The 21,170-nt window shown below is 38.1% G+C and overlaps 1 protein-coding gene across 10 annotated transcripts in view; it reads left to right on the forward strand.

The window, feature by feature from the left end:
• The window catches only part of PPP1R12A (protein phosphatase 1 regulatory subunit 12A), a gene marked incomplete at its 3' end in the record, with an annotated part of 113,805 nt that extends 97,584 nt beyond the window's left edge, over positions 1–16,221 (forward strand). For 4 of the 10 annotated variants that reach the window (XM_082280700.1, XM_082280710.1, XM_082280705.1 and 1 more), the window contains 7 exons: positions 1,662–1,678; positions 2,842–2,983; positions 3,645–3,749; positions 4,648–4,695; positions 8,046–8,096; positions 9,710–9,871; positions 14,612–16,221. In XM_082280700.1, coding sequence (XP_082136826.1) covers positions 1,662–1,678; positions 2,842–2,983; positions 3,645–3,749; positions 4,648–4,695; positions 8,046–8,096; positions 9,710–9,844 — 498 coding nt within the window. Of the gene's footprint in view, positions 1–1,661; positions 1,679–2,841; positions 2,984–3,644; positions 3,750–4,647; positions 4,696–6,986; positions 7,018–8,045; positions 8,097–9,709; positions 9,872–14,611 lie in introns of those variants that run through there. The other 6 variants (XM_082280706.1, XM_082280701.1, XM_082280704.1 and 3 more) reach the window with 4 other exon arrangements.
• Between the last annotated feature and the right edge of the window lie 4,949 nt (positions 16,222–21,170).

Below are 21,170 nucleotides of genomic sequence, written 5' to 3' on the forward strand. Positions count from 1 at the left end.
GGTAAACCCAACCAGGAGCTTTGACTGCCCTCCTGCGCTGTGATCAGCCCCCATCCTCCCCTTCAGGGCAGGCAGAAGATTGCCCGGTGCTCAGGGCAGCGTTCTAGCAGGCAATGGCACTGCGGCAGCCTTATTCGTATCAGAGATTTTTGAAAGAACTGTCTTGTCAGATTTCAGTTTGTGCTTTCTTTTTCTTCAGAACTGTCTTTTGACTCCTTAGATGACCATTTGTCCATAAAGGAAAGCTATTAAAGAGAAGTCAGACTTTGCTGAGCACTTTTGACAGTTTGAAGTTGTTCTCTAAATTTGTTTAGGCTTTTTAGTATTAAGAGCAGAGAATTTCTTGAATTAGCAATGCTGTGTTGTTACTTAAAAGAAGTTGGTGTTCCTGCTAGAAGAATAGTCTTAGATCTAAGTTGTAGGATAGCCACTTAAAATAAGGAAGTTGAAAGATCTCTTTGGTAGATGAAGTGTTTCTGTGAAGCCGATTTTTAAGTATGATGCATTGCAAAAAACCCCTATTAATTTGAAAAGATACTGCAACTGTGGTTAGCTTATAATTAATGGACTAACTGTGGAATATTCTACAAAATCTCTTAATTCGCAGCATCGTTCGTGCTCTTGACAGAAAGTAGCAGTGTTTTATTTGGAGTGGTTAGGCTATAGTGTGTACCTTTAACATCCTCTGTGCAGTAAGTGCACTTCAAGGTGTCAAAGGGGAAATTGAGTGTATTGTGGAGAATGTGGCTGTTTTCCTCTGTACATTGAAAAAATACAGTTTCCTTCTATAAAAGGAAACTAAGCAAGCCACGTCAGCCCTCCCAGAAAACCACTATGGGGAAGGCTTCAGCCACTGATAGGTGAGTAACATTGGAGGATGTCCAGGTGATGATACAGCAGTAGAGTTTCTTGCCTGAAATGTCTTCACTCAAGATTGGAATAATAATTGGAAGAAATTATGAATCTGTATTGACCACCCAGAGGGGAAAAAGGTTTGTATGACTGATGTAATGCTTAGAGGGCACTCCCTCACTCTTAAGTCATCCTTTTAATTAAGTTTTGCTTGTCAAATAAAGAGAGTTTCATTTATTACTTTCATTCCTTCATTCATTCCAGGTGAATCCACAGGGACAAAATTTGCTATGTCATTTAAATTAAGTCTAATAAGTACTTCCTTATGTTGTTGGTGTAGTAACTTGTTTCAAGTCATGCTATGTTGAAACAGTGATCCTGTATCTTAATTTATTGTTTTGAGCTGAAGTCATTATGTTCAAAACATCATAGCTAATGTTAAAGAAGAGGAAGAAGGAAGAGTGAATCTGAGAAATGCCGTTCTGATGCCTTTGATAACAGTGAAGCAAATCCAGAATGCACCAGCCGCTGAAATGACTCCACTGTTTAGGGCACTCCAGACTTCTGGAATGTCATGTTAACGTCCTGTGTAAATCATATTTTGGCAAGTGCATTCTAGCACATATTTCTCTTATTTTCTGGACATAAAAAAATTGAAGCTTGACAAGGTTTAGCTAATGCATACTGATGGATAGTGTGTGCATTTGACGTAACTGTTTAGTTGTCTTTGTTCACAGATGGTTGTATAATTTAATTAAATTATTGACTGATCCATTCTCTTTCTCTCTTTTTACCTCTCCCCACTTCAGAGTGAGAGCCTTTCAAGGTATGTGCAATTTAATCAAATTAATTTAGAATTGTTATACTTTCTGTCTGCATGTTGTCATTTTAAGTTCTTAACATACAAATTCAGCTTAACTCCAACTCCTAAGTTGGGTTGAGCTTTAAAAGGCTGTGATAATATTTAGGTTTCGTATGAAGTGTGATTGTAAAGCTACAGTCCTGCCATGTGTGGGTGGAATATGCCATTCTGGGGAATATGTTGAACTCTGTATTTGTAATGCACTGAAGGCAGGCTGGGCATTTCATAGAACATAGTGGACACAGTATTATGCTCTACAGATTTTTCAGCATGGACCCAGCTTTTACAAAGAAGACAAGAAGTTCTTGTTGCTCCCCTTTTAGAAAGCCTACTGAAAATTTTCTGCGTAACCTCAAGAAAAATACTACAGCCTCTGAAAGCTGTATTTCCTTGAGATTTGTTAAAAAGTAAATGCTGAAATATTGATAGTTTTTTTTAAAACTGATCTAATTTCTCTTTGGACCTTTAGCTTTAATTATCGAATTCTATTATGTTCTTACTCTGGTGAAAATTTGTTAAATAAAACTGCTGTAACACATGATTAGTGAAGAGGGAACAGTGTGAAATTACTCTTAACTTTATTAATACTTGTTATTTAATTATTAGGATAAAGAATACTGAAGATTTGTTTCATCAACTGCTTCTGTTGAAATACTAGAAGTCACATCAAATGGTTCTGAAATCTTGATTTCTGTAATGAAACTTGGGGAATTCATCTAGGCCATTCACCTAGTGTTTTTTAAAACACTTCAATTAAACTAGTAATTTTTTTAAAAAGTATATGTTCTTTATAAATAAAAAAGGATTAAGCTACCTAAGCTACTATAAAGTATTTTAAGACATGTAATTTGCTTGCATTAAATAATTTAATTACATTTAAAAGAATTCTCTGTATGCATTGCTCTGCAGACTGAACAATTTGAAAACATTTTCACCCAGAATATTGAAGTACTGGAGAATGTAAAAGTGAAATTTGCATCAAATTAGAAGACAGTGGTCTAACTAGAACACGTAATTGCATTTGGTTGTTTTCAGCTGGATAGCAGCAAACTCAAAATGTTTGATACAGGTCAGTGGTCTCAGTTTGGCTGCAAAGGCGAAGAAAAATCAGAAGTTATCTTTTACAGATATGATACGGGATCGCTCAGCGTGTCTGCAGGTGATCGTTACGATTCAGCGCAGGGGCGATCGGGGTCACAGAGTTATCTTGAAGATCGAAAACCATACTGCAGTAGACTAGAAAAAGAAGATAGCCCTGATTTTAAGAAGGTATCTGATCCAATAAGTTTGGGGCAAAAGTAGAACTTTATTACTGCTTTTCTTAAATTGTGTGAAAATAGTTTCACATTGCATCAGAAATACTGCTTAAAGTAACTCAGCTGAATGGAGAAGCACAGCAACTGCTACAGTGGGGGAAAATACACATTATGAAACAGCTTCTGGCTTTCGTACATTTCAAGGCAAGGGAGAAATCCAGAGGAGCCAAGATACAATCAAATAAAGAAATAATATGGTAGTATTTATCATACAAAAAGTATTATTAAAACTGGTGTACTCATATGTGAAGCCTTTTGTTACATGTTTGCCAACTTACATACATATAAGGTAAAAGTATGTTTAGATCTTGCTTTAAAATAGAGGAGGAGTTTGTTGAAAAGTTTGCTGTGGTGGTGTAATCTGTGAAGTCTGAAGAAAAAAAGGCGGCTTAATTATGTGTAAGGTAAGCTGTGTGCTCCCTATGCAAAGCTGCTTTTTTCTAGAAATATTTAGTAACAGTTCCTTACGGTGCTTGCTAATTCTAAACATCTTTATTTTACTTCTTAGACTGTTAATATATTTATTAACTTTACATGTGGTTCAATCATACTTTCAAAGTTTTTCAGCTGATCTCACTATTATCTGGTATTTTTTAATGAATATTTTCTCTTAGCTTTATGAACAGATTCTAGCTGAAAATGAAAAACTGAAAGCACAGTTACATGACACCAACATGGAACTTACAGATCTTAAGCTACAGTTGGAGAAGACCACTCAGGTTTGTATGAAACAAAAAGTCATGTACTTAGCCAACAATGTAGATAGTAAACCAGATGCACCCCAGGCTATGGGCCTGTCTTTACTAGGCATCAGCTTTCTTGTTTATCCAAAGATGGGAATGGAGAAGAGTACTTCTCTGTCTCTAAAGAGAAGAGAGTGCAGGATTCTGGTCTTCAGCTGTGAACAAAATGTGTGAGACTGCTTCTTGCCTACTTAAGTAGTAGCGGTTCTTGCCATCATGTATCTGCATGCAAACTTCTTTGCAGGGTAGGGGTAAACACTGTCTGCACTGTTAGTCTTATATTCAAACTGACAATTGGGATTGATTGATTAATTCATAAACCTGCTGGCAGATTGGCATAACCTGCCAGTTGTTCCTGGCTGGTTAGATAGCTTTATCTTGGAAATGAAGAGACTAGTGCATTCCTATATATAGGATAACTGCTGTCACATAACAGTGCTGTATACACTAATACAAGACACACACACTGAAGTTAGATTTGTCTAAATTTGTCTACTCTTGCTGTAGAGTGTATCATGTTCTTGGATCATATTTACCACAATTTACCTGTACTTAATTGTCTTTCATGTGTACCCTGGAAATGTTAGTGAAGAACGTTTAAAAGATGCCTGTTTTGTAATGCTTTTAGATAGAAATACTGTACTACTCCTGTTAGCCAAAGGCTGTGTAGTGATTAAATAACATGGATGGTCACAGAAGAAGTGCATGATAAATCCAATTTGTTCTTTATTTCAGTGTTACTTCTCTGAACACACTTCAAAATGGTTTTGATTACGTACTTCAGACAGAATACTAAAATGTCTAGTATTTTTTTTCCTCAGTTATGTGTTGTTTCAAAGCACCTGTCAATGTCTTCATAAATTTTGTGTTTCAGAGACAAGAAAGATTTGCTGACAGATCACTCTTGGAAATGGAGAAAAGGGTGAGTTTCTGCCAAGGAACTTCTAAATACTCCAATTCAAGCTTTGTTTTTAGTTTGTTTTGCAACCCCTGGTTTGGATATATTTTAGTAGGAAGAGAAGCCTTCTTATAACTTGCATTTTTTAGAGGATTTGGGGATTTTAGGTTTCAAAGTGGCAATGAATGTGAGATGGAATTACTCTGAAGAATTGCCTTTAGTTTGCCTGTTCGTTTGTGATAACCAGTTTCTAAACTCTGCTGCCCTCCAGGGATCTGCCACTTGTTCCATCTCATCTAAAACAATGTTGGCATTCCAGAGGGTTAAGTAGATTCACTGTGTGTCATCTTTTAACACATTTCCAAGATTCAGAGAAGTTAATTTCCTCAGAGCTTTCAAGAGACACCCATTATTATTGGTAATGCGATAGCTGTTTCTGCCTCACAGACATGAGACCTTAAACCTGCTAATGATATAAAATAATCTTTATGTGCCTCTTTCCTTCTACTGTAACTTTTTTACAGAGGGAATGTGGTACTGGGGCAGGGGGAGAAAGTGGAAGAATGAGCAAGCAGTGTGGGAAGAGGGGCATCAGAGTCAGAGACAAAATTGAATGGGAAAGAAGTCATGTAATAAATTCATATGTGAGGTGGACTACAGGAATTATTTCAGAAGTTGGACACATGATAATTTTAGGCTGTAGTTTCATGCTAATTTAAAATCCAACCCTGTAAAAGTTTAGTTTCACAGCAATGTAAAGCAAACTACGTTGATTTTGTGGTGGTCTTGGCTTCCTTCATGACTCTGAACACTATGTGTTCTTTCCTTCTCCCTTGATCCTGGAGTGACGCATTAGAGACAAACAGGAAAAAAAAATTAGACGCTGACAGTACAAAGTGATGTAAACATTTATTTATCCCTGGTAAATTTCATATTCATTAGCCTTTTATATTTACTTTCCAATATTTTAGGTTTAGAAAACAAGTTTTAGTTCTACGAAACTGTCTGGTATATAAACAGACACTTGGTAGATTTTATAGGAGCAAATGAAGATGTAGAAATACTTTCAGGCACTTCCTGAAGTTTCATTATCTTTGCCTTAATAGTCTCACCAGTTAATTGCTGCTGTTTAGCACCTATTTCTCTCTTTAATTTTTTGGCATCCTAATGTGGGCAGTGATTTCATCAATAGAAAGGTTTCAGCAGCAGATTTAATTGGTTTCTTGCTTGCTAGCATGACGACACAAGTGGACATTTAATTATTTAATAGATGTAGCTGCATCCATTACTGTGTGGGTTTGTAGGTAATGCACGGAGTACTGCGTAGATAGACATTATTTCAGTTTTAAATTACTGCTTTGCTTTCTCCCAGAGCAGGCCATTGCATTAAAACAATTAGCTTTATTAGAAATTCTTGCACCTTTTTTTTTTAAGACATTCAGTCCAACAGCAAAATGTCTTTCAGAAATGTTATTTTCCCTAATGTATTAGTATTAAAGCTAGTGAGTAAAATAATTAACTTAATGATGTACGTATGCAACTTAGGTGCTGTATGGCTGAAACTGGATTTACACAAAATTTATATATCTGAATCTTGTTCATAATTATACACTTCAGACAGGAATTTAAATAGGGAATATATTTATGATTGTGTTTTCTGTGTTGTTTAAATCTGAAGTTTCACTTTGAAAGTGACTGAAGCAGGATTCTCAGCTGTTAGTCATCAATAGCTGATCTCTAGAAATAAGCTTATCAAATTCAGCATTTAAAAATAATTTTAAAGACACCTTTTTAATGTGTAATGTAACAATATAAATGCAAAAAAATAAAAGAAATTATAGAGATTTTCTAAGAATACTTTTCCAAGTATATGACTTCACTAAAATAAAATATAAACCTAAAGACATTTATATAAATTACACAGAGGAGAGGGCAAAAGTAAAGTAGTGAGCAAAAATCATAAGAAATAAAAGGCTGACAGAGAAAAACCTGAAGGCATCTTCAGACTGCGACATTTTCAAGCTGAAACCTACCTTTTCAGTGAAGAAAATGAGAGTGTATATTAAGCTTAGATTTGCACAGGAGTAAAAGTGGGATTTTTGTTAGTTACTTATATCAGTTAGCTCACTGGTACTTATGCCGATTACTGTGACTATAAGAAAAGTTTTAACTAAAAGGAGTTAAATACATTAAGTAGTAACAACTGCAGTAATATATTACTTTGATAAAAATTAAAGTTGTTTACTGTAATGGGAAAATGTTGGGGTATAATTGCACTGTGATTAAACTAAATTCAAATGATTTATATCTGAAAGGTGTCCGGCAAGAGTCAGTATCTACTGGGCGGTATGATCTAACCAAAGTTTTACACACCTCAGTCAATGCTGCTTGCTGTTTGCATAACACCATTGTATGCAGATGCATATGTCCACTTGGCAATGATCTGTTGCTTTTGCCTCTCACACTCTGGAAAAATCTGAATGTAGAGTACTGATAACTGCAGCTGCTTTTAAATGAGAAACACTGCATTGTCTGACACAGGAAAGCAAGCAATCAAGCTATAAACCCCAAAGTCTATTGCATTGGCTGCTCATCTGTCATATGTGTTGAAAAATAGGTTTAAACAAAATAATGTGGTTGTGTATCTGCACTGCAGACTGCAGTGTAGTATAGAAAACCCTAAGCTAACTTTCCATAAACTAGCTTGGTTATATAATCAGTGCAATCAAGTTCTATATAAAGGATAATTTCTCCTGCTTCTCAGGTAAAAAGGGAAATAAAAGGAAAACTAAACTATATGAGAAATGCAGAAAATATTCAGGAAACATTTTCTCAAGAAGCAGCTGATCTCACATAGCTAGATTTCTTTGGTACTCAGCTAGGTCCTGTAATGTCAGTTGTATCAACACTAGGTTGCAGTTTGGATTGTGGGCAGATCCCACTGAGCTGAGACAGATGTTTCAGCTACCTTTGTCTGTGAAAGCTTATGCTTTTATGCTTGTATCTTTTAATATTCTTGTTTGATTCTGATAATTTTCTGCATTTCTTGGATATTAAGGTCTTAAAAAAGCCTAGCTCATGAAAAATAAATCCAAGTAAGTGGTACTTAAAGTCTTTCTAAATTAGTGAAAAGGAAGGGGTATGTTTTGTAGGGCTTGATACGAATTTCTATATCTCTTCCTCCTTGGATATTAAAATTTCATTTTGGCCAAATTTCTATTTATCACTGCCATCACACAAGTTTCCTGTCCACACTATGCTTTTGGTTGTATGATCTATGAAACTTGAAGTTTTTCACTGTTACCACAGTATTTACAAGTTGTAATTTTTAAAACATTGTATTGTTCAGTGTTAACACACATCTTCTGATTTAGGAAAGAAGAGCGCTAGAAAGAAGGATATCTGAAATGGAAGAGGAACTGAAAGTAAGTAAATTAGTACGCTATTAATAACAAAGTATATTATTATGTCAGTGAGACGTAGTCTGGCAGTATTACTGGTCTCTATAATTTCACTAGAAAATAACCAAGTTACAGCTGCACATCAAAGTCACTCCTGTCACACAGCTTGTAGCAAAGCTGCTGTGCTGGTATAAGCAGTTGTATGTGTAAGATTGAGAAGAAGGTGCTGAGTTGTAGGCTTCTATAGTATGGCTAACAAGAAACATTCAGAGATGGTTGGAGTGAAACATATCTTGATCTAATCAAGATGGAATTGCAATCTACAATTTTTATATGATACTCATAAGTTTTATTAACTTACTAATTACTATTATTAAAATCCATTCTCATTAAATAATGGTAGCATATAATTCTATAGATATTTAAGCATTAAATGTTGTTTCAATCTTTATCTCATGTTCTTTATTAATTAGGTGGCATGTTACAATATTAAAATAAAAACTTCTGTTTGTATAGTGTGAATAATAATCAGGTTTTAGTTAACAAAACGCAGTAGATAGATTTCAGTTGTTGACAAATAAGTAACACTTAACATACTGATTTCTGCTTTTTTCAACTATGTATAAAGTGAATCCCAGAAGCAAAATAATTTGAAATTAATTTCATTTCTGTTTTGTTTGGGGTTTTTTTAACCATTCCCCCTTATCAATGTTAAACCCTCCGATATGATTAAGAAGGGTGAGAAATTGGGTGGGTTTATTTTCTATTATGTCCTAAATATTGGACATGGCCAACCAAATTCATAGAATTTAAGTGGAACGTGAAAGTACCATTATTTTGACATTCGATATTTGTCATGGATTAATAAAGTTTCCTTTTAAGCTCATTTTTGAGCTCCCTCTGGTGCTTGGAAATGGCATTAACTTCCAAATACTTTTCATTGAAAGACATGCACCAAGTTCTGTTGAAGTAATTGAAGCTGACAAGCAGATATAGGCAGAAGGCAACTGTGATGCCTCTGGCTCCCTTGGATTCAGACCAAGATAGTTTGCTGTAAGGGAGGGCACAAGATCTGTGATTCCTTGAGGGGTCTTCAGAAGTGAAATACAGAAAAAACAAACTATGGTAGAGGAAAATAATTGTCTGCCTTAGAGTAGAAGACACGATGTGAGGTTCTAGGGAAAGTTGGGCTTCTGATAAAAATAGAGAATGCAAATATATTGCTTTTTTCAAAGGTTTGCTTTTGATAAGCAATAAGCAAAAGTTTTGAATTAAAGATTAAATACTCATCCCATAGTTTGTTGCACGGTCGTTAAAAAGTATAGGTTAAATGTGTCGTTATGTACAGAGTTTTGAACAGGAGATTAAGTTTGTGCAATTAGGATGTTAAGTGAAGAATTCCAGGAATAGCTCTCATTGTTAATGCATCCTGAACTGTTTTGGAAAGCTGTGACTAATCACTACTGGTACTTAGATTGCTTTTCAAGAATGTGCCACTTGTTTGATACTTTCCTTTCACAGCGGCTTATTTACTTTAAACAGGACTGTCTCTTCTAAGTTTTCTTTCAATTCTGCTCGTCTAATATATATGTGGGGTTTTTTTCTTGTTTTCACTCCTATTTCTTTGATTCCTGCAGAACCTGCAACAAATAAAGCAGATTCAATCTTTGAAACACATAAATGAGCGACTGGTGACTGAGAATAGGGCCTTGACCCGAGTGCTTGCCAAGTTGTCAGGGTCCTGTAGGCAACTGCGCTCTGTGGACTTGTAATTTCTTCCTTCTCCTTTGTTTAGCCAGGCAGGTGTTGACATTCAGTTTGTGCTTGGGCAGAATTTTACTATTAACACTTGCGTGTCAGAAACTGACTCAGTGCTGCTCGGTTCTGGAGGTGTGGCTAAAGCTAAAGCATGGTGCCCAGTGTACAAGCTAGAGGTGTCGCAGATGTGTTGGTATGGTGTGGTATTGCCCCTGCTAGCACTGAAGCTTGTCCTTGAAGATAAATTGGCAAGGATCCAGGAGAGCTTTGACGTGTTAAACTTTGGCAACAACTGAAAGGATTTGAGTTTGCATGAGGATACACTAAAGTCAGTCTCTTGTTTTGAAGTTTGTGTAAATGCTCAAGTAGATTGGCCTCTAGTTTTCTAACAAACTGAAATTAAGATTTGAGCTTTCTTACTGCAGTTTGGTTTAAGTGCATAGAGTTGATAAAAATTTAGTCTTAACAAAAGAGTGTTTGAGAACTGGTTTCAGTACTGTGTATTCCTGAACAGTTGCATGAGCAACCTTTTTTCTTACATTTGTGTGTTTTAGTGTTTTAGAGGGGACCAAAGTATTGTTTTTTCAGAAGTGTATTGGAGTTTCAAATTGATTACTGTTTTCATGTATTAACTTCCCATTTGGGCCTTGCCAATCCTTATTTTTATCTAGACAATTTAAAACATCCAGTTCTAGCACAGAGTTAAGATTATTGATTTTTATTGCTATATGTATATATAGGCATTCCAGTGTGGATAAGTCCTACAATGCATGGACTGTAAAATCACAGACACAAAAGAACTGCTTAGTGTGGCAGATTGGTTCAGACCCCTTCTGATAAGGTATGAACTGCTTTGAGTTCCATCTTGGAAAAAAGAGCTAGTCTGTTTTCTTAGTGTTATTGCAGGGCTGTTTCGGAAACCTGTGGAAGGCTCAAAACTTACATGAGGATCAAAATGTGGTTTCATTCTACACCAAATCTATATGCCTTTCTTCCTCTTAAATATAATAAGTGTCTAGGCTGGAGGTTACAGTGAGCTTTTGAGATATGTAGCTGAAAAAAAGAAGCCAACCTTCTTCACTCTTGCGCTCTGACTCTTGCTAAACTGCTTCCTCTCATTTACCCCCCCTTCCCACTTAGAAAGGAAGGCGATGAGTGTACAGTCTGCTCAGAATCTGATCTCAGGTTTTCCCCACTAAGAGGCCTGAAATAAAGAGGAGGTTTATCCTTTTGCTTGGTGTCTTCCTGGAATTGGACTAATATTAGGATGTGGTGTTCCTGATCCAGGCCGTGCATTCCTCAATGCTCCCTTGTGTGAACCCTTACTGAAAAGTGAAGTCAGCTCACTGACCTGGCTGAAAACAAGTCCCTTTATTCATTATAGTATTTGATCCATCTCACCCCAGTATTGTTGGATCACTAAATTAGCTGTGCAGAAAGCAGCAGGAGCACACTGCTGCATGAGGAGGGAGAGCTGTCCCTTTAGGGCAGTCCGTCTTACATCAGCCTCAGCTAACAATGTGGTTTTTCAACACAGCTGAGCTAATCTAATGACTGCTGTCCACAGCTGTCATCCATACTGTCTTTTTTTTGCTAGCACTGGCATTCCTTTAACCATGGTAAGCCATTTGGGGTATTAACCACAGAAAACCATTCAGTATTCCTCTCCATAGCAGGAGTTTTCAATGGCAGGTCGTTGTGGAGCTTGAGTAGCCTGACCAGCAAAAGAGAAGCAATGGAAACACGGCAGGGAGCCTTGACAGTATGATGGTAGGTTAACAACAGCAGTGTGCCTGAGTAATCTGAACAGGTGCTTCAGCAGTTCATGAGCTTTTTGTAATCTTTATTCATCAAGTTGTTTTGTGTGTACAAACTGTTAAATCCTCCAAGAAACACAGGCATGATTATTACTGTACAGATCTGAGATGGCTCCACATAGGTCAGATGATTACTGAATCTTTATTTGCTCAATGATAGCACTGCAAAGTTACTAGCTAGTCATGATACAGATAGACAAAATAGTGCATTTTTAATCTTATGCTAGAGTCTCATCTCAGGAAGCTGCTTTGCTATTTTAGTGCGAACTAAATTGGAATTCAAAGTGCAGTATGTAACTAATTTTACTGAATTTACTGCAAAGGGGTTTTTTTCCTCCCTCTTAATATTAAAGGTGTATGGTGTCACCTCACCAGAAGTTTGAGTACCCATAGAAATGCACTGCTCCAAGAGAATTGTTTAAAGTATGTGGGGAGTAGTATAGATGAGAAGTGTAAGTATTTTAGGTTACTTGTGCTTATCCTTCCTGTTGAATCTCCTGGTATTTGCAGAATCAAAGAATCATTTAGGTTGGAAAAGACCTCCAAGATCATCAAGTCCAACCAGTACACCAGCACAACCACCCTTAACCGTATCCCTGCATGCCTCATCTTCTTGTCTTTTAAATACTTTCAGGGATAGTGGCTCCACTGCTTCCCTGGGCAGTCTTACTTGACAACTGTCTTGGTGAAGAAATTTTTCCTACTATCCAGTATAAAGCTCTCCTAGTGCAACTTGATGCCATTTTATCTTGTCATATAACCCTTTTGTCTCTTACTAGTCTTCCCCTATTCTCTAGCAGACTAGCAACAGAAGACAAAGTATTTCCTTAAGACCTATTCTACCTATTAATTGAATCAGGATTAAAATATATTTACAGAGATTTGCAGATATATAATGGTACTGGATTATGTTAAAGCTCTAATTTTGAACAGTGGATTTTGTTAAGGGAGTTCACCAGAAAATACACCTCTCTGTGGGTCTGTCTCTATGTAATTAACCATTATGGGCTGCAGCTCCCTCCCTACTCAGTAAGCTGAAAGAGGACTGTGACATTCCTGGACTGACTTTGAGGTTTCATTGGAATGCACACACAACACTACTTCTCGAGGTACCTATTTAACCAGTACAAAACCAGACTCCCTTGATTCCCTGTGCATGGCTAGATGAAGGCTGTTGTGATTTCACCCAGTACCTTTGGTATGAAATCTGTAGCAGAATGGAAAGGAGGAAGGAAAGGTTTTGGTTGGTTTACCTGAACAAATGGCTGTTCCATTGTTTGCAGACACATGCATGTTATCTGGATATGACCCCTGTCTTGGACAACAGTAGTTACTTTTTACAGCTTAGAAAACTTTTAAACACTATTGCTTGAAAATTGCAAAAAGATCACTTGTGTTGCCCAATTTCAAACATAATGACATGATTTTTGAAAGTAATCAGAATTTTACAGCTCTTTTTGTTTTCAGAGCTCAGCTCTCACTTGACTATAATGCAAGCCTCCCTGTGACTCTCCAAAGAGCTCAGCTTAGGTGGCTTCCCTAGGCTCCACCATAGAGCAGAGTTGGAATCAAGGATAGCAGAATGATTTTTTTCCTAACCGAATTGTAGAGACCACCTTTTTTCTTCTTAGGATCTCTTGTCAACTTCCTTTCACATACTTTGGTATTTGCAAAATATTATTGGGAAATAAACTAGAAATCTACAACCTCAGTCATTTTCAGTTCACCATTGTGTTTCACTTTGAAAGGGTCTGCAGTTCAGTGAAGTATGGACAGAAGGAGGTGTATAAATGAAGTCTCTAGTGCACAGTTAATTAACCCTGCATTTTTAAACTCTTCAGTTCTTTCTATTCCATTATAATGTTCTGAATATAACGGGATCGAAAGTATAATTTTCATATAAGTATAGTATAAAGTATAATTGAATAAAATGAAAACAAACTCGTGCCAAGAAAATAATGAAGGATAGGGTAACAGGTGTTACCTGTGTTGGTAGCTGAACTCAGACTTCCTGCTTACACTTGCACTTGAGGTTACTGAGTAACCACTGCAGGAACAGGCTGTTACCTCCTGTGTAAAACCCCTGCTATAATCCATAGTGTAATTTAGCCATGAGTGTGACAGGTGGTTTGTTATCAGTATGTGAATGTAGATACGGAGAACTGCTGAGATTACTTCTCGTTTCTCTGGCAAGCTGAATTTTCCCAGTACCAACCTCTGTGCCCTGACTTGTCCTCCTTTCCTATCTGATCCTGTCCAACTCTCACCTCATTTGGCTTCTGCCTTGCAGCTTTTGTGCTTGTGTGTTACCCGTCTCCTGTGGCAGCCGTAACTTGCCATCCCCTAACCTGTCTGCCTGAGTATGCAGCCTGGTGTTGCTGTGATCTCTTTCAGTGATCTGATCTTGTGTGAACTATGCTATTCAGGGACATGATCTCAAATTACAGGATGTGTGCTTCAACATGAGTTTGGAAGTGGTTGGAGGATTAATGCTATGAACTAACAAGCTGAATCACACTGTATCTGATCAGGATGAAATCATCCAAGAGCACAGTGGTAGAGATGCTTAGCCACAGCATGTTTTTTTTGAAATTCTGCAAGTGCAGTATAGACAAGCCTCTTTAAATTGTTGGTAATTTCCCTCTGCCCCCTTTCCTCCCCCCTGGAATTTGAAGTATTTCATTACTTTCCTCATGCTACTATAAATGCTTTTGTCAGAGGCTGGTCATCTGCACCACTGAGTTTTAGTGCATCTAGTCCAACCAAGCAAATGAAAACTTCTCATCTCTAACCCTTAAATATATCATGCTAAAAGGGGAGATTTTTCTGAACTGCTGATATGAAGTGTGAGAACTGCCAAGATATTTAAGCTGAATAAAGATTTTTACTCCAAATCCTTGTCTAGTCTTGCTGCTTTTACTTGGGGTGTAACAGCAAATAACCATCATGTTTCATTTTTCATAGATGCTACCAGACTTGAAGGCAGACAACCAGAGGCTAAAAGATGAAAATGGGGCCTTGATCAGAGTTATAAGCAAACTTTCCAAATAAAGGGTTTACTACAGCAGCAAGTAACGGTATTGCACATCACTAGTAACTCCAGTGGACCATGGTATGGCAGTCACTGGAAGTGTGGGAAGATCCTTCGGAGACTGTAATTTTCAGATATCCTGCCAAACACCCTCTTACCTGTGTGTTTTTTTGTATCAAGATCATTGTTTTTGTTAAAATGCAGCTGCTGAGAAGATAAAATGACTGAGAAATCTTGTTTACAGCCACAGCATAATAAGGAAAGTATTCAAGGCCAGATACGCCTCAGATATTTAACCAGTAAGCCTTAGTTGTACATAAACACTTTTACATCAACAAAAGCTTTCAGCTCTCACAGACGACAGTTACTCAATAATGTTTTTGTTGTGCCACAATTCCCATTTTTTTCCTATACTCAGTTTTTCTCTAAGATTTAAGTTTGGATTTTTTTTTCCCTTCTAATTTTTCATGTACCAGATTTTCTTGTACAGTGTTTTCACAGCTTTACCATTTGCAGAGACCACACACCCTTTTAAATTACATAATTTGTGTAGCTAACTAGAGTTGTATTGTCCAACCACCTGGAACAGAGATGTTTGGTGGAACATTTGCTTTCACTGTTTGTGCAATATGCATTTATTTCCTATACAAAATGCTTTAAAAGTCAGTTGAAACTAGAAATATTTTAAAAGTCCTGTTTTCTGCCTTTATTGGTCACTTTAAAAAAAAAAAGGAAAAAAAAGAAGTTTGTAGTGAAAGATGTTAGATCCTGTAATTGTCACATTCATTTGAGCAGGTACTGAGTGATGCTGTATATATAAATGTGTACTGGTTTGATTTTTCAGACCACCACGTGGCATGCTTGAATATATTTCCCTATTGCAAATGTCTGTTAATGCAAATTAGGCTATCCAGACTAGTGTGTTTAACAAAGTTCGTTAATTTTTATGGTATAAAGAATTTAGACATTGTACATTGTATGGAGCCCTATCTTTACAAAAGGTCTAAACTATATAAAAACTTTATTACCTTTTTGTCCCATTTTTTTTTCATTTGATAGTGTTCACCATAATAAAAAAATGCATAAATATAACTGCTTCACTACATTTCACATACCTGTATTTATCTGAGTGCTGTCCAAAACTGTTGTGCTAGCCAAAGTAATGTACTAAATCATTTGAAAAGTATAACCCATTACACTCACAATAATGTTTATATGCACTGTTGTTGCCATGTGAGAAGGCATCCAATTTGATAACACCATCATGTCAGACCATTTTATACATTTCAGTGGCCTTTAAAAACAAAAAAGTACTTAAGTGAAGATCGTTTTTGTTAGAAACAGCTTTTATATTTTCACTAAACCATTCAAAATATGACATCCTATTGGCACATAGTTTATTGCCTAAAACCACTGAACAGATCAGCCATTAAAACAAATTGTACATTGTAAAGCTTGTAGTAGCTATTGTATTCTTGATTATATTGTATACTATATTAAATGTGAATTTGTACCCCTTCATTTAAAAAGGTCATTGTGTTCTACTGCCTACTTGGGTGGGGGGGAGGGTTAGCTTTACGGGGGTGGGATATGTTTTGGTAAGGAAGACATGATGTCCTCTCTCTGTTGATTGGTTTTTTGAAGATGTAAGGTTATGCTCTTACTACCAAGCTCAGGATTTTTGATTTTAAAGGTACACGGATAGTTTGAGATATCTTATTGTAATTGATCTGTATGAGAGGTGGGTCTGAACAATAGGGACTTCCGTTGTCTTATGCTAACATAAAATAAAGAATTGAATGGCTGCAACGTATTGAGTTCTGTTACAAGACAGTTAGGCATATTCTGGATTATATTTGGTAAAGTTTGGGTGCCTGTGAATGATTAAATACGTGTTTCTAATATTTTAGTGTTTTATATTTAGGTTATTTATTCTTTATATCTAAAAAATGAATGGCTACTGTGCTATATTGATTTTATTGGTAGTACTGAGCAGACCTTGTATCTGCATGAAACTAGTTGCAAAACCCACTATTTTGGAAAAAAAAAATGTATTTTGACATATACAAATAAAATGAATACAAAATATTTTAAATGTGTGAAAGTTTTACTGATAAGACATTGAAATTTGTTATGAATTTAAACCATGTTATAAGTTTGCTATTTAAATTCTTTGGTGGGCATTTTTCATTCATTGCGTTACTTGGATGCAAGGTTCAAGTACCTTTCAAAGATTGTAATCAGATTGTGATTATTTGCACATCATTGTACATGCACATCTGTAAATGCAACAGTAAAAATGCCATATTTATGCAATCTGTAACAACTTGGACAAATGTTTATATATTTTACATAAACCTGTCTGTGTGCAGAATCTGAGAACCATTTTTTACGTGATATTAACCTAATCTCACAAAGCAACTGCTAAACTTGTGTCACTGTCTTATTGTTCGTGATTGTGTTGAAGATCCAATACATCCCCAGAAAATTCAGCTACAACAGAGAGAAAAATGGGTCATGGAAGACTATTTTATTATTTTGGAGACTGTTTGCATGCAAGGAGTATATTATTGCTGGCTGGTGAACAAGCTTCCTTAAATGACTAATGCCTTAAATGGTAATTCAGAACAGCATCTTAGATTTTCAGTGTGGAAAGGAATCTCTGTGTCCAGAATTAACATCAAATATGGAGGCATGGAAGTAGCTGGTGTGGAGAGTGAAGAGGCAAAGTGCCTGCCCAGAACCAGCTCCAGCCACGGAGGGAGCCATAACCTGAGGAGAGGAGTGAGTGCAGGTGGGATAGCAGCACGAGCACCCAAGGGGGAGGAGAGGGCAGGAAGCATGGCTGCATAAGGACTGCTTGACCTTAATGGCTCCCAACTATAGCAGTTACCTAGAAGAAAAAACTCAGGAGCTGGAATTTCATTTTTTGCCCACCTTGTCTCCCTTATAAACAATTTCCTCAGAGCCTTCCTAATTCCTACAACATACGGCTTTCAGACTTCTACTGTTTCCCCAAAAGAGAGTTACAATTCATAGTGTGCAGGTCAGTGCATTTGTTTACTCAGCACCGAATACAAAATGTGAATCTCAAGATACACTCGTTTAGAAATACTGTCCATGCTACACTTGGGTTGTGCTCATGTGAACATTAAACTGGTGGGTGTTAATCTTACCTGTCCAGTAACCCTGGCCACCGTTCATCTGCTGCCGTAAGAGCAGATGGGTTGCCATACAAGGGTCCTGTCATTTCTGTTTTAGGAATGGTTACTTACATGTTTTAGACAAGGAAAAAGGCATGCTTTTGGGTTTCTGAAGATACCTGCCTTAGGAGATGTGCTGTGAGGGAGAAATTTTAATTATTTCACCTCTATCATACATAAACAGACTCCATCTGAGAAGGCTCCTATCCCTGCTAGCTGGCATAACCACGAGGTTTATAGTCAAGTGTGCTGCCATAATGCCAAAATACGACGGTAGACATGAAATTTACACCAAAAAAGAGCAGGGGGTGAGGAAGAAGTATGCTGTGATGTCAGACTAGAAAAGGCAAGACCATGTTAGAAAATAAATGGTTTGCATGACGGCATCAGAACAAAATTGGCCCGAAGTCAAGAGCTGAAGGCCATATCTCATCCAAACTCCTGAAGAGAGAAATGTCCAGTGCAGCCAACAGTATGAGTTACGGCTTGCTGCTGGCTCTTAACACTGCTCAAAGGAGGTACTAGTTTATTTTTAAATTAAATGACTGTGAAATAATCATTACACTGACTTATACTTCATCTGGTGATCCTGGAAGTGTCTTGATTCCCACAGCTAGCACTTTACCATTCTGCTATGACCATCTTGAGGTATTACTCATCTCAGTAGCACTTCAGCTCCTCAAGAAAGGACCATGCACCCTTTTGTCTCTGCCCTGTTGCTTGTGGTCTTGTGGCAGAAGAATAAATGGAGGTGGCCAAATCTGCCACGTCAGAATGTGGTGCAGCTATGGGTCCTGAGAAACTCCATCTGGACCTCCCTAGAAAGAAGAATGGGCAAGGGCTCTTGGCAGCTGAGGCCTCAAGCCTGTGCAGTATGGGATGTGTAAGCAGCCTCATTTTTACTTACACTAAAAGTCACTTTTCCCCTCTTAGTAGTAGCTTCAGTTTCCCTAACTTGACATGGTACAGTGTGGCCAGTAGATAATGATGCTTTAATTGTGCAGCTGAGAGATTAATAATATTTTATAGATGAAATTTAATGGCCAGTTACAATCCAGAGGACTGTCACAGCAAAGCATGACGCAAATTCACTATGTAAGATACATTTAAAAAACCCCAACGAAACAGCAAACTCCACAGCCATACAAACATTACACAGGTTTTTTTTTGGGGGGGGGGAGGCTACTTTGAGAGACAATTGTGAAGAAACAATTGTCACTGCATTGTGGAGGGTTGCTTTCCCACTTGCTTTAAATCTTTGAGCAGTTTTGTTGCAGCTCTGCTGGTCACCTGTGAAATTACAGGGGGGTTTTCCCACATAGGGATAGCCAGTCTGTCTGCTGGGTAACAGAAAAAATGCTCTTAAGTTTTTCAGAAGCTCTTGCTATTCATGGTTATGTACACGCTGTTACATTTAGCTATGGTGATTCAGCTTCCTCAAGTTCTTAAATCAAAGCCACTAATAACATGAGTGAAAAAATGCTGGCAACTGGAGTTACTTGCTTTACATTTGATTGCAGGAGCAGCAGTGGAGCTGGTTAGAGAATATAGCAAATAATACTGCACTCAGCCTCGGTACAGATGTAAAGTAAGACTAGAACAGTCCTAAAGGTGACTGCAGGTTCCAGCACCAAAGAGAGAATTAAAAAGCAAAACAAAACCTCCCAAACTCACAATTAATTGCTCACTTTAAAGGGAGAGCTGCTGCCATACTGATGAGGTAATCGGCTATTCCTGCTTGTGTCAGCACCTCCCCATTTTGTATCACTGATTAGATAGGAAAAGTATGTAGCCTTTAGAGAAAGGAGGAACTGTTCAGTTCTTTCATCTGAAAACATCACCTGTTGGATGTCTAATGTTTCTCATCTGGCCCAGGGACAATTACAGCAGGGACAAAAGCCCACATTCCAACTCTAATTATTTCACCCTTCTTGCCTGGGTTCTACACGTCTGTTTTGCAAACCTATTCAAGCTTAGCAGAAATAGTTAGCCAGGACAGTGCGATTCATCTTCTGGTGTGGTCTTTTCCCTTTGCTTTATTTACTGGAGAAGAAAGAAAAAAATGCAATCAAGTATGGTGGATGGTGGGAAAGAACCTATTTATTTTGGTACCATCTGCCTGTGCTCCCCCAGTCCTCTACAGAGTCCTTGGAACAGAGACTGACGGGGGTGAATTGCTCATTGAGCAAACCAGGACCTGCCGCACTGCCTCGGGTGGGACCCCAGCACGGCTGGCTGCTGCGCCTCCCCCTGCCCCTCATCTCTCCCCAGACAGAAGATAGCCCTGTTGCCTTTGTTTGTGGCTGCTTATATACCCGTTTTAATGATATCTCTAATTCCAGAAAAGACAGGCCTGATCGGAGGGAATTGCTACATTGCAGCTAAAATGAAGGTACTGCTCTCTGTGTGGGGTTATGTGGGCCTATACCCCAAGTCTGCCAAATACAAGAGCATGATTTTTTACATCAGCTGGTACAAAATACACATTTACACAAAATTTACACAATATACACATCTTGCCACACAGTCTAGTCTCTGCCCAGAAAGAAGATTTAATGAAAAACTTTGTTTAAAAATAAAAATCCACATTTATATCAACTGCAGATACTGTGGGTGATTCTTCAGCTGTTAGCAGCTCACCTCTCTATTTTCAGCTGTATGAAAAGCAGCAAATTAGACTAAGTTTTTTCCTCCCACTTAACCCATGGCTATTGGCGATGCATTATGTTAAGTAATTGCCCAGTAATGCAGCCTCAGCCACTCTTTGTGCTTTATGAAAATAAGAGAGCTTTCACTACAAGCTTTTATGATGCTTTTTTAGTCCCGTGCGTAAAAAAGGCACAACTCGAAAGTATAAGGGGGAAGGAGCGGAAGCGATACTACTGAAGCGCTATTATTACTTTACCAGTGTCTGCCTAGAAATAATGACACCGAGGTAGGTTTCCAGCCCGTGGAGGAGCCCCGGGTGCCGAAGGGCCGCTCGCGGGCGGCGTAGCCGGGAGGTGGCACCAGACGGCTTCGCTTCTCCCGGGCTGCTCTGGGGCTCCTCCGCGGCTCCCTCTGGGCTCCCCCGGGGCTCCTCCGGGGCTCCCGCAGCTTCCCGGCAAGGCAGCGGCCGCCGTGTCGGCCAGCTCTGGCCAGGCAGCGAGGCACGGCGCCTAAGCCCGCTCCCTGTTGGTCTTAGAGGGCAGCACGGCTTCTTCACCTATCCCCCCGCTTTGCCCTCGACACCCGTACGTAGGAATGGCTCAAGCCACACACAGTGCCTGGAGGAAACTCTGCCTCTGAT

This window comes from Coloeus monedula (genome assembly GCF_965178545.1).
Source record: "Coloeus monedula genome assembly, chromosome: 4".
Classification (NCBI taxonomy): Eukaryota; Metazoa; Chordata; class Aves; order Passeriformes; family Corvidae; genus Coloeus; species Coloeus monedula.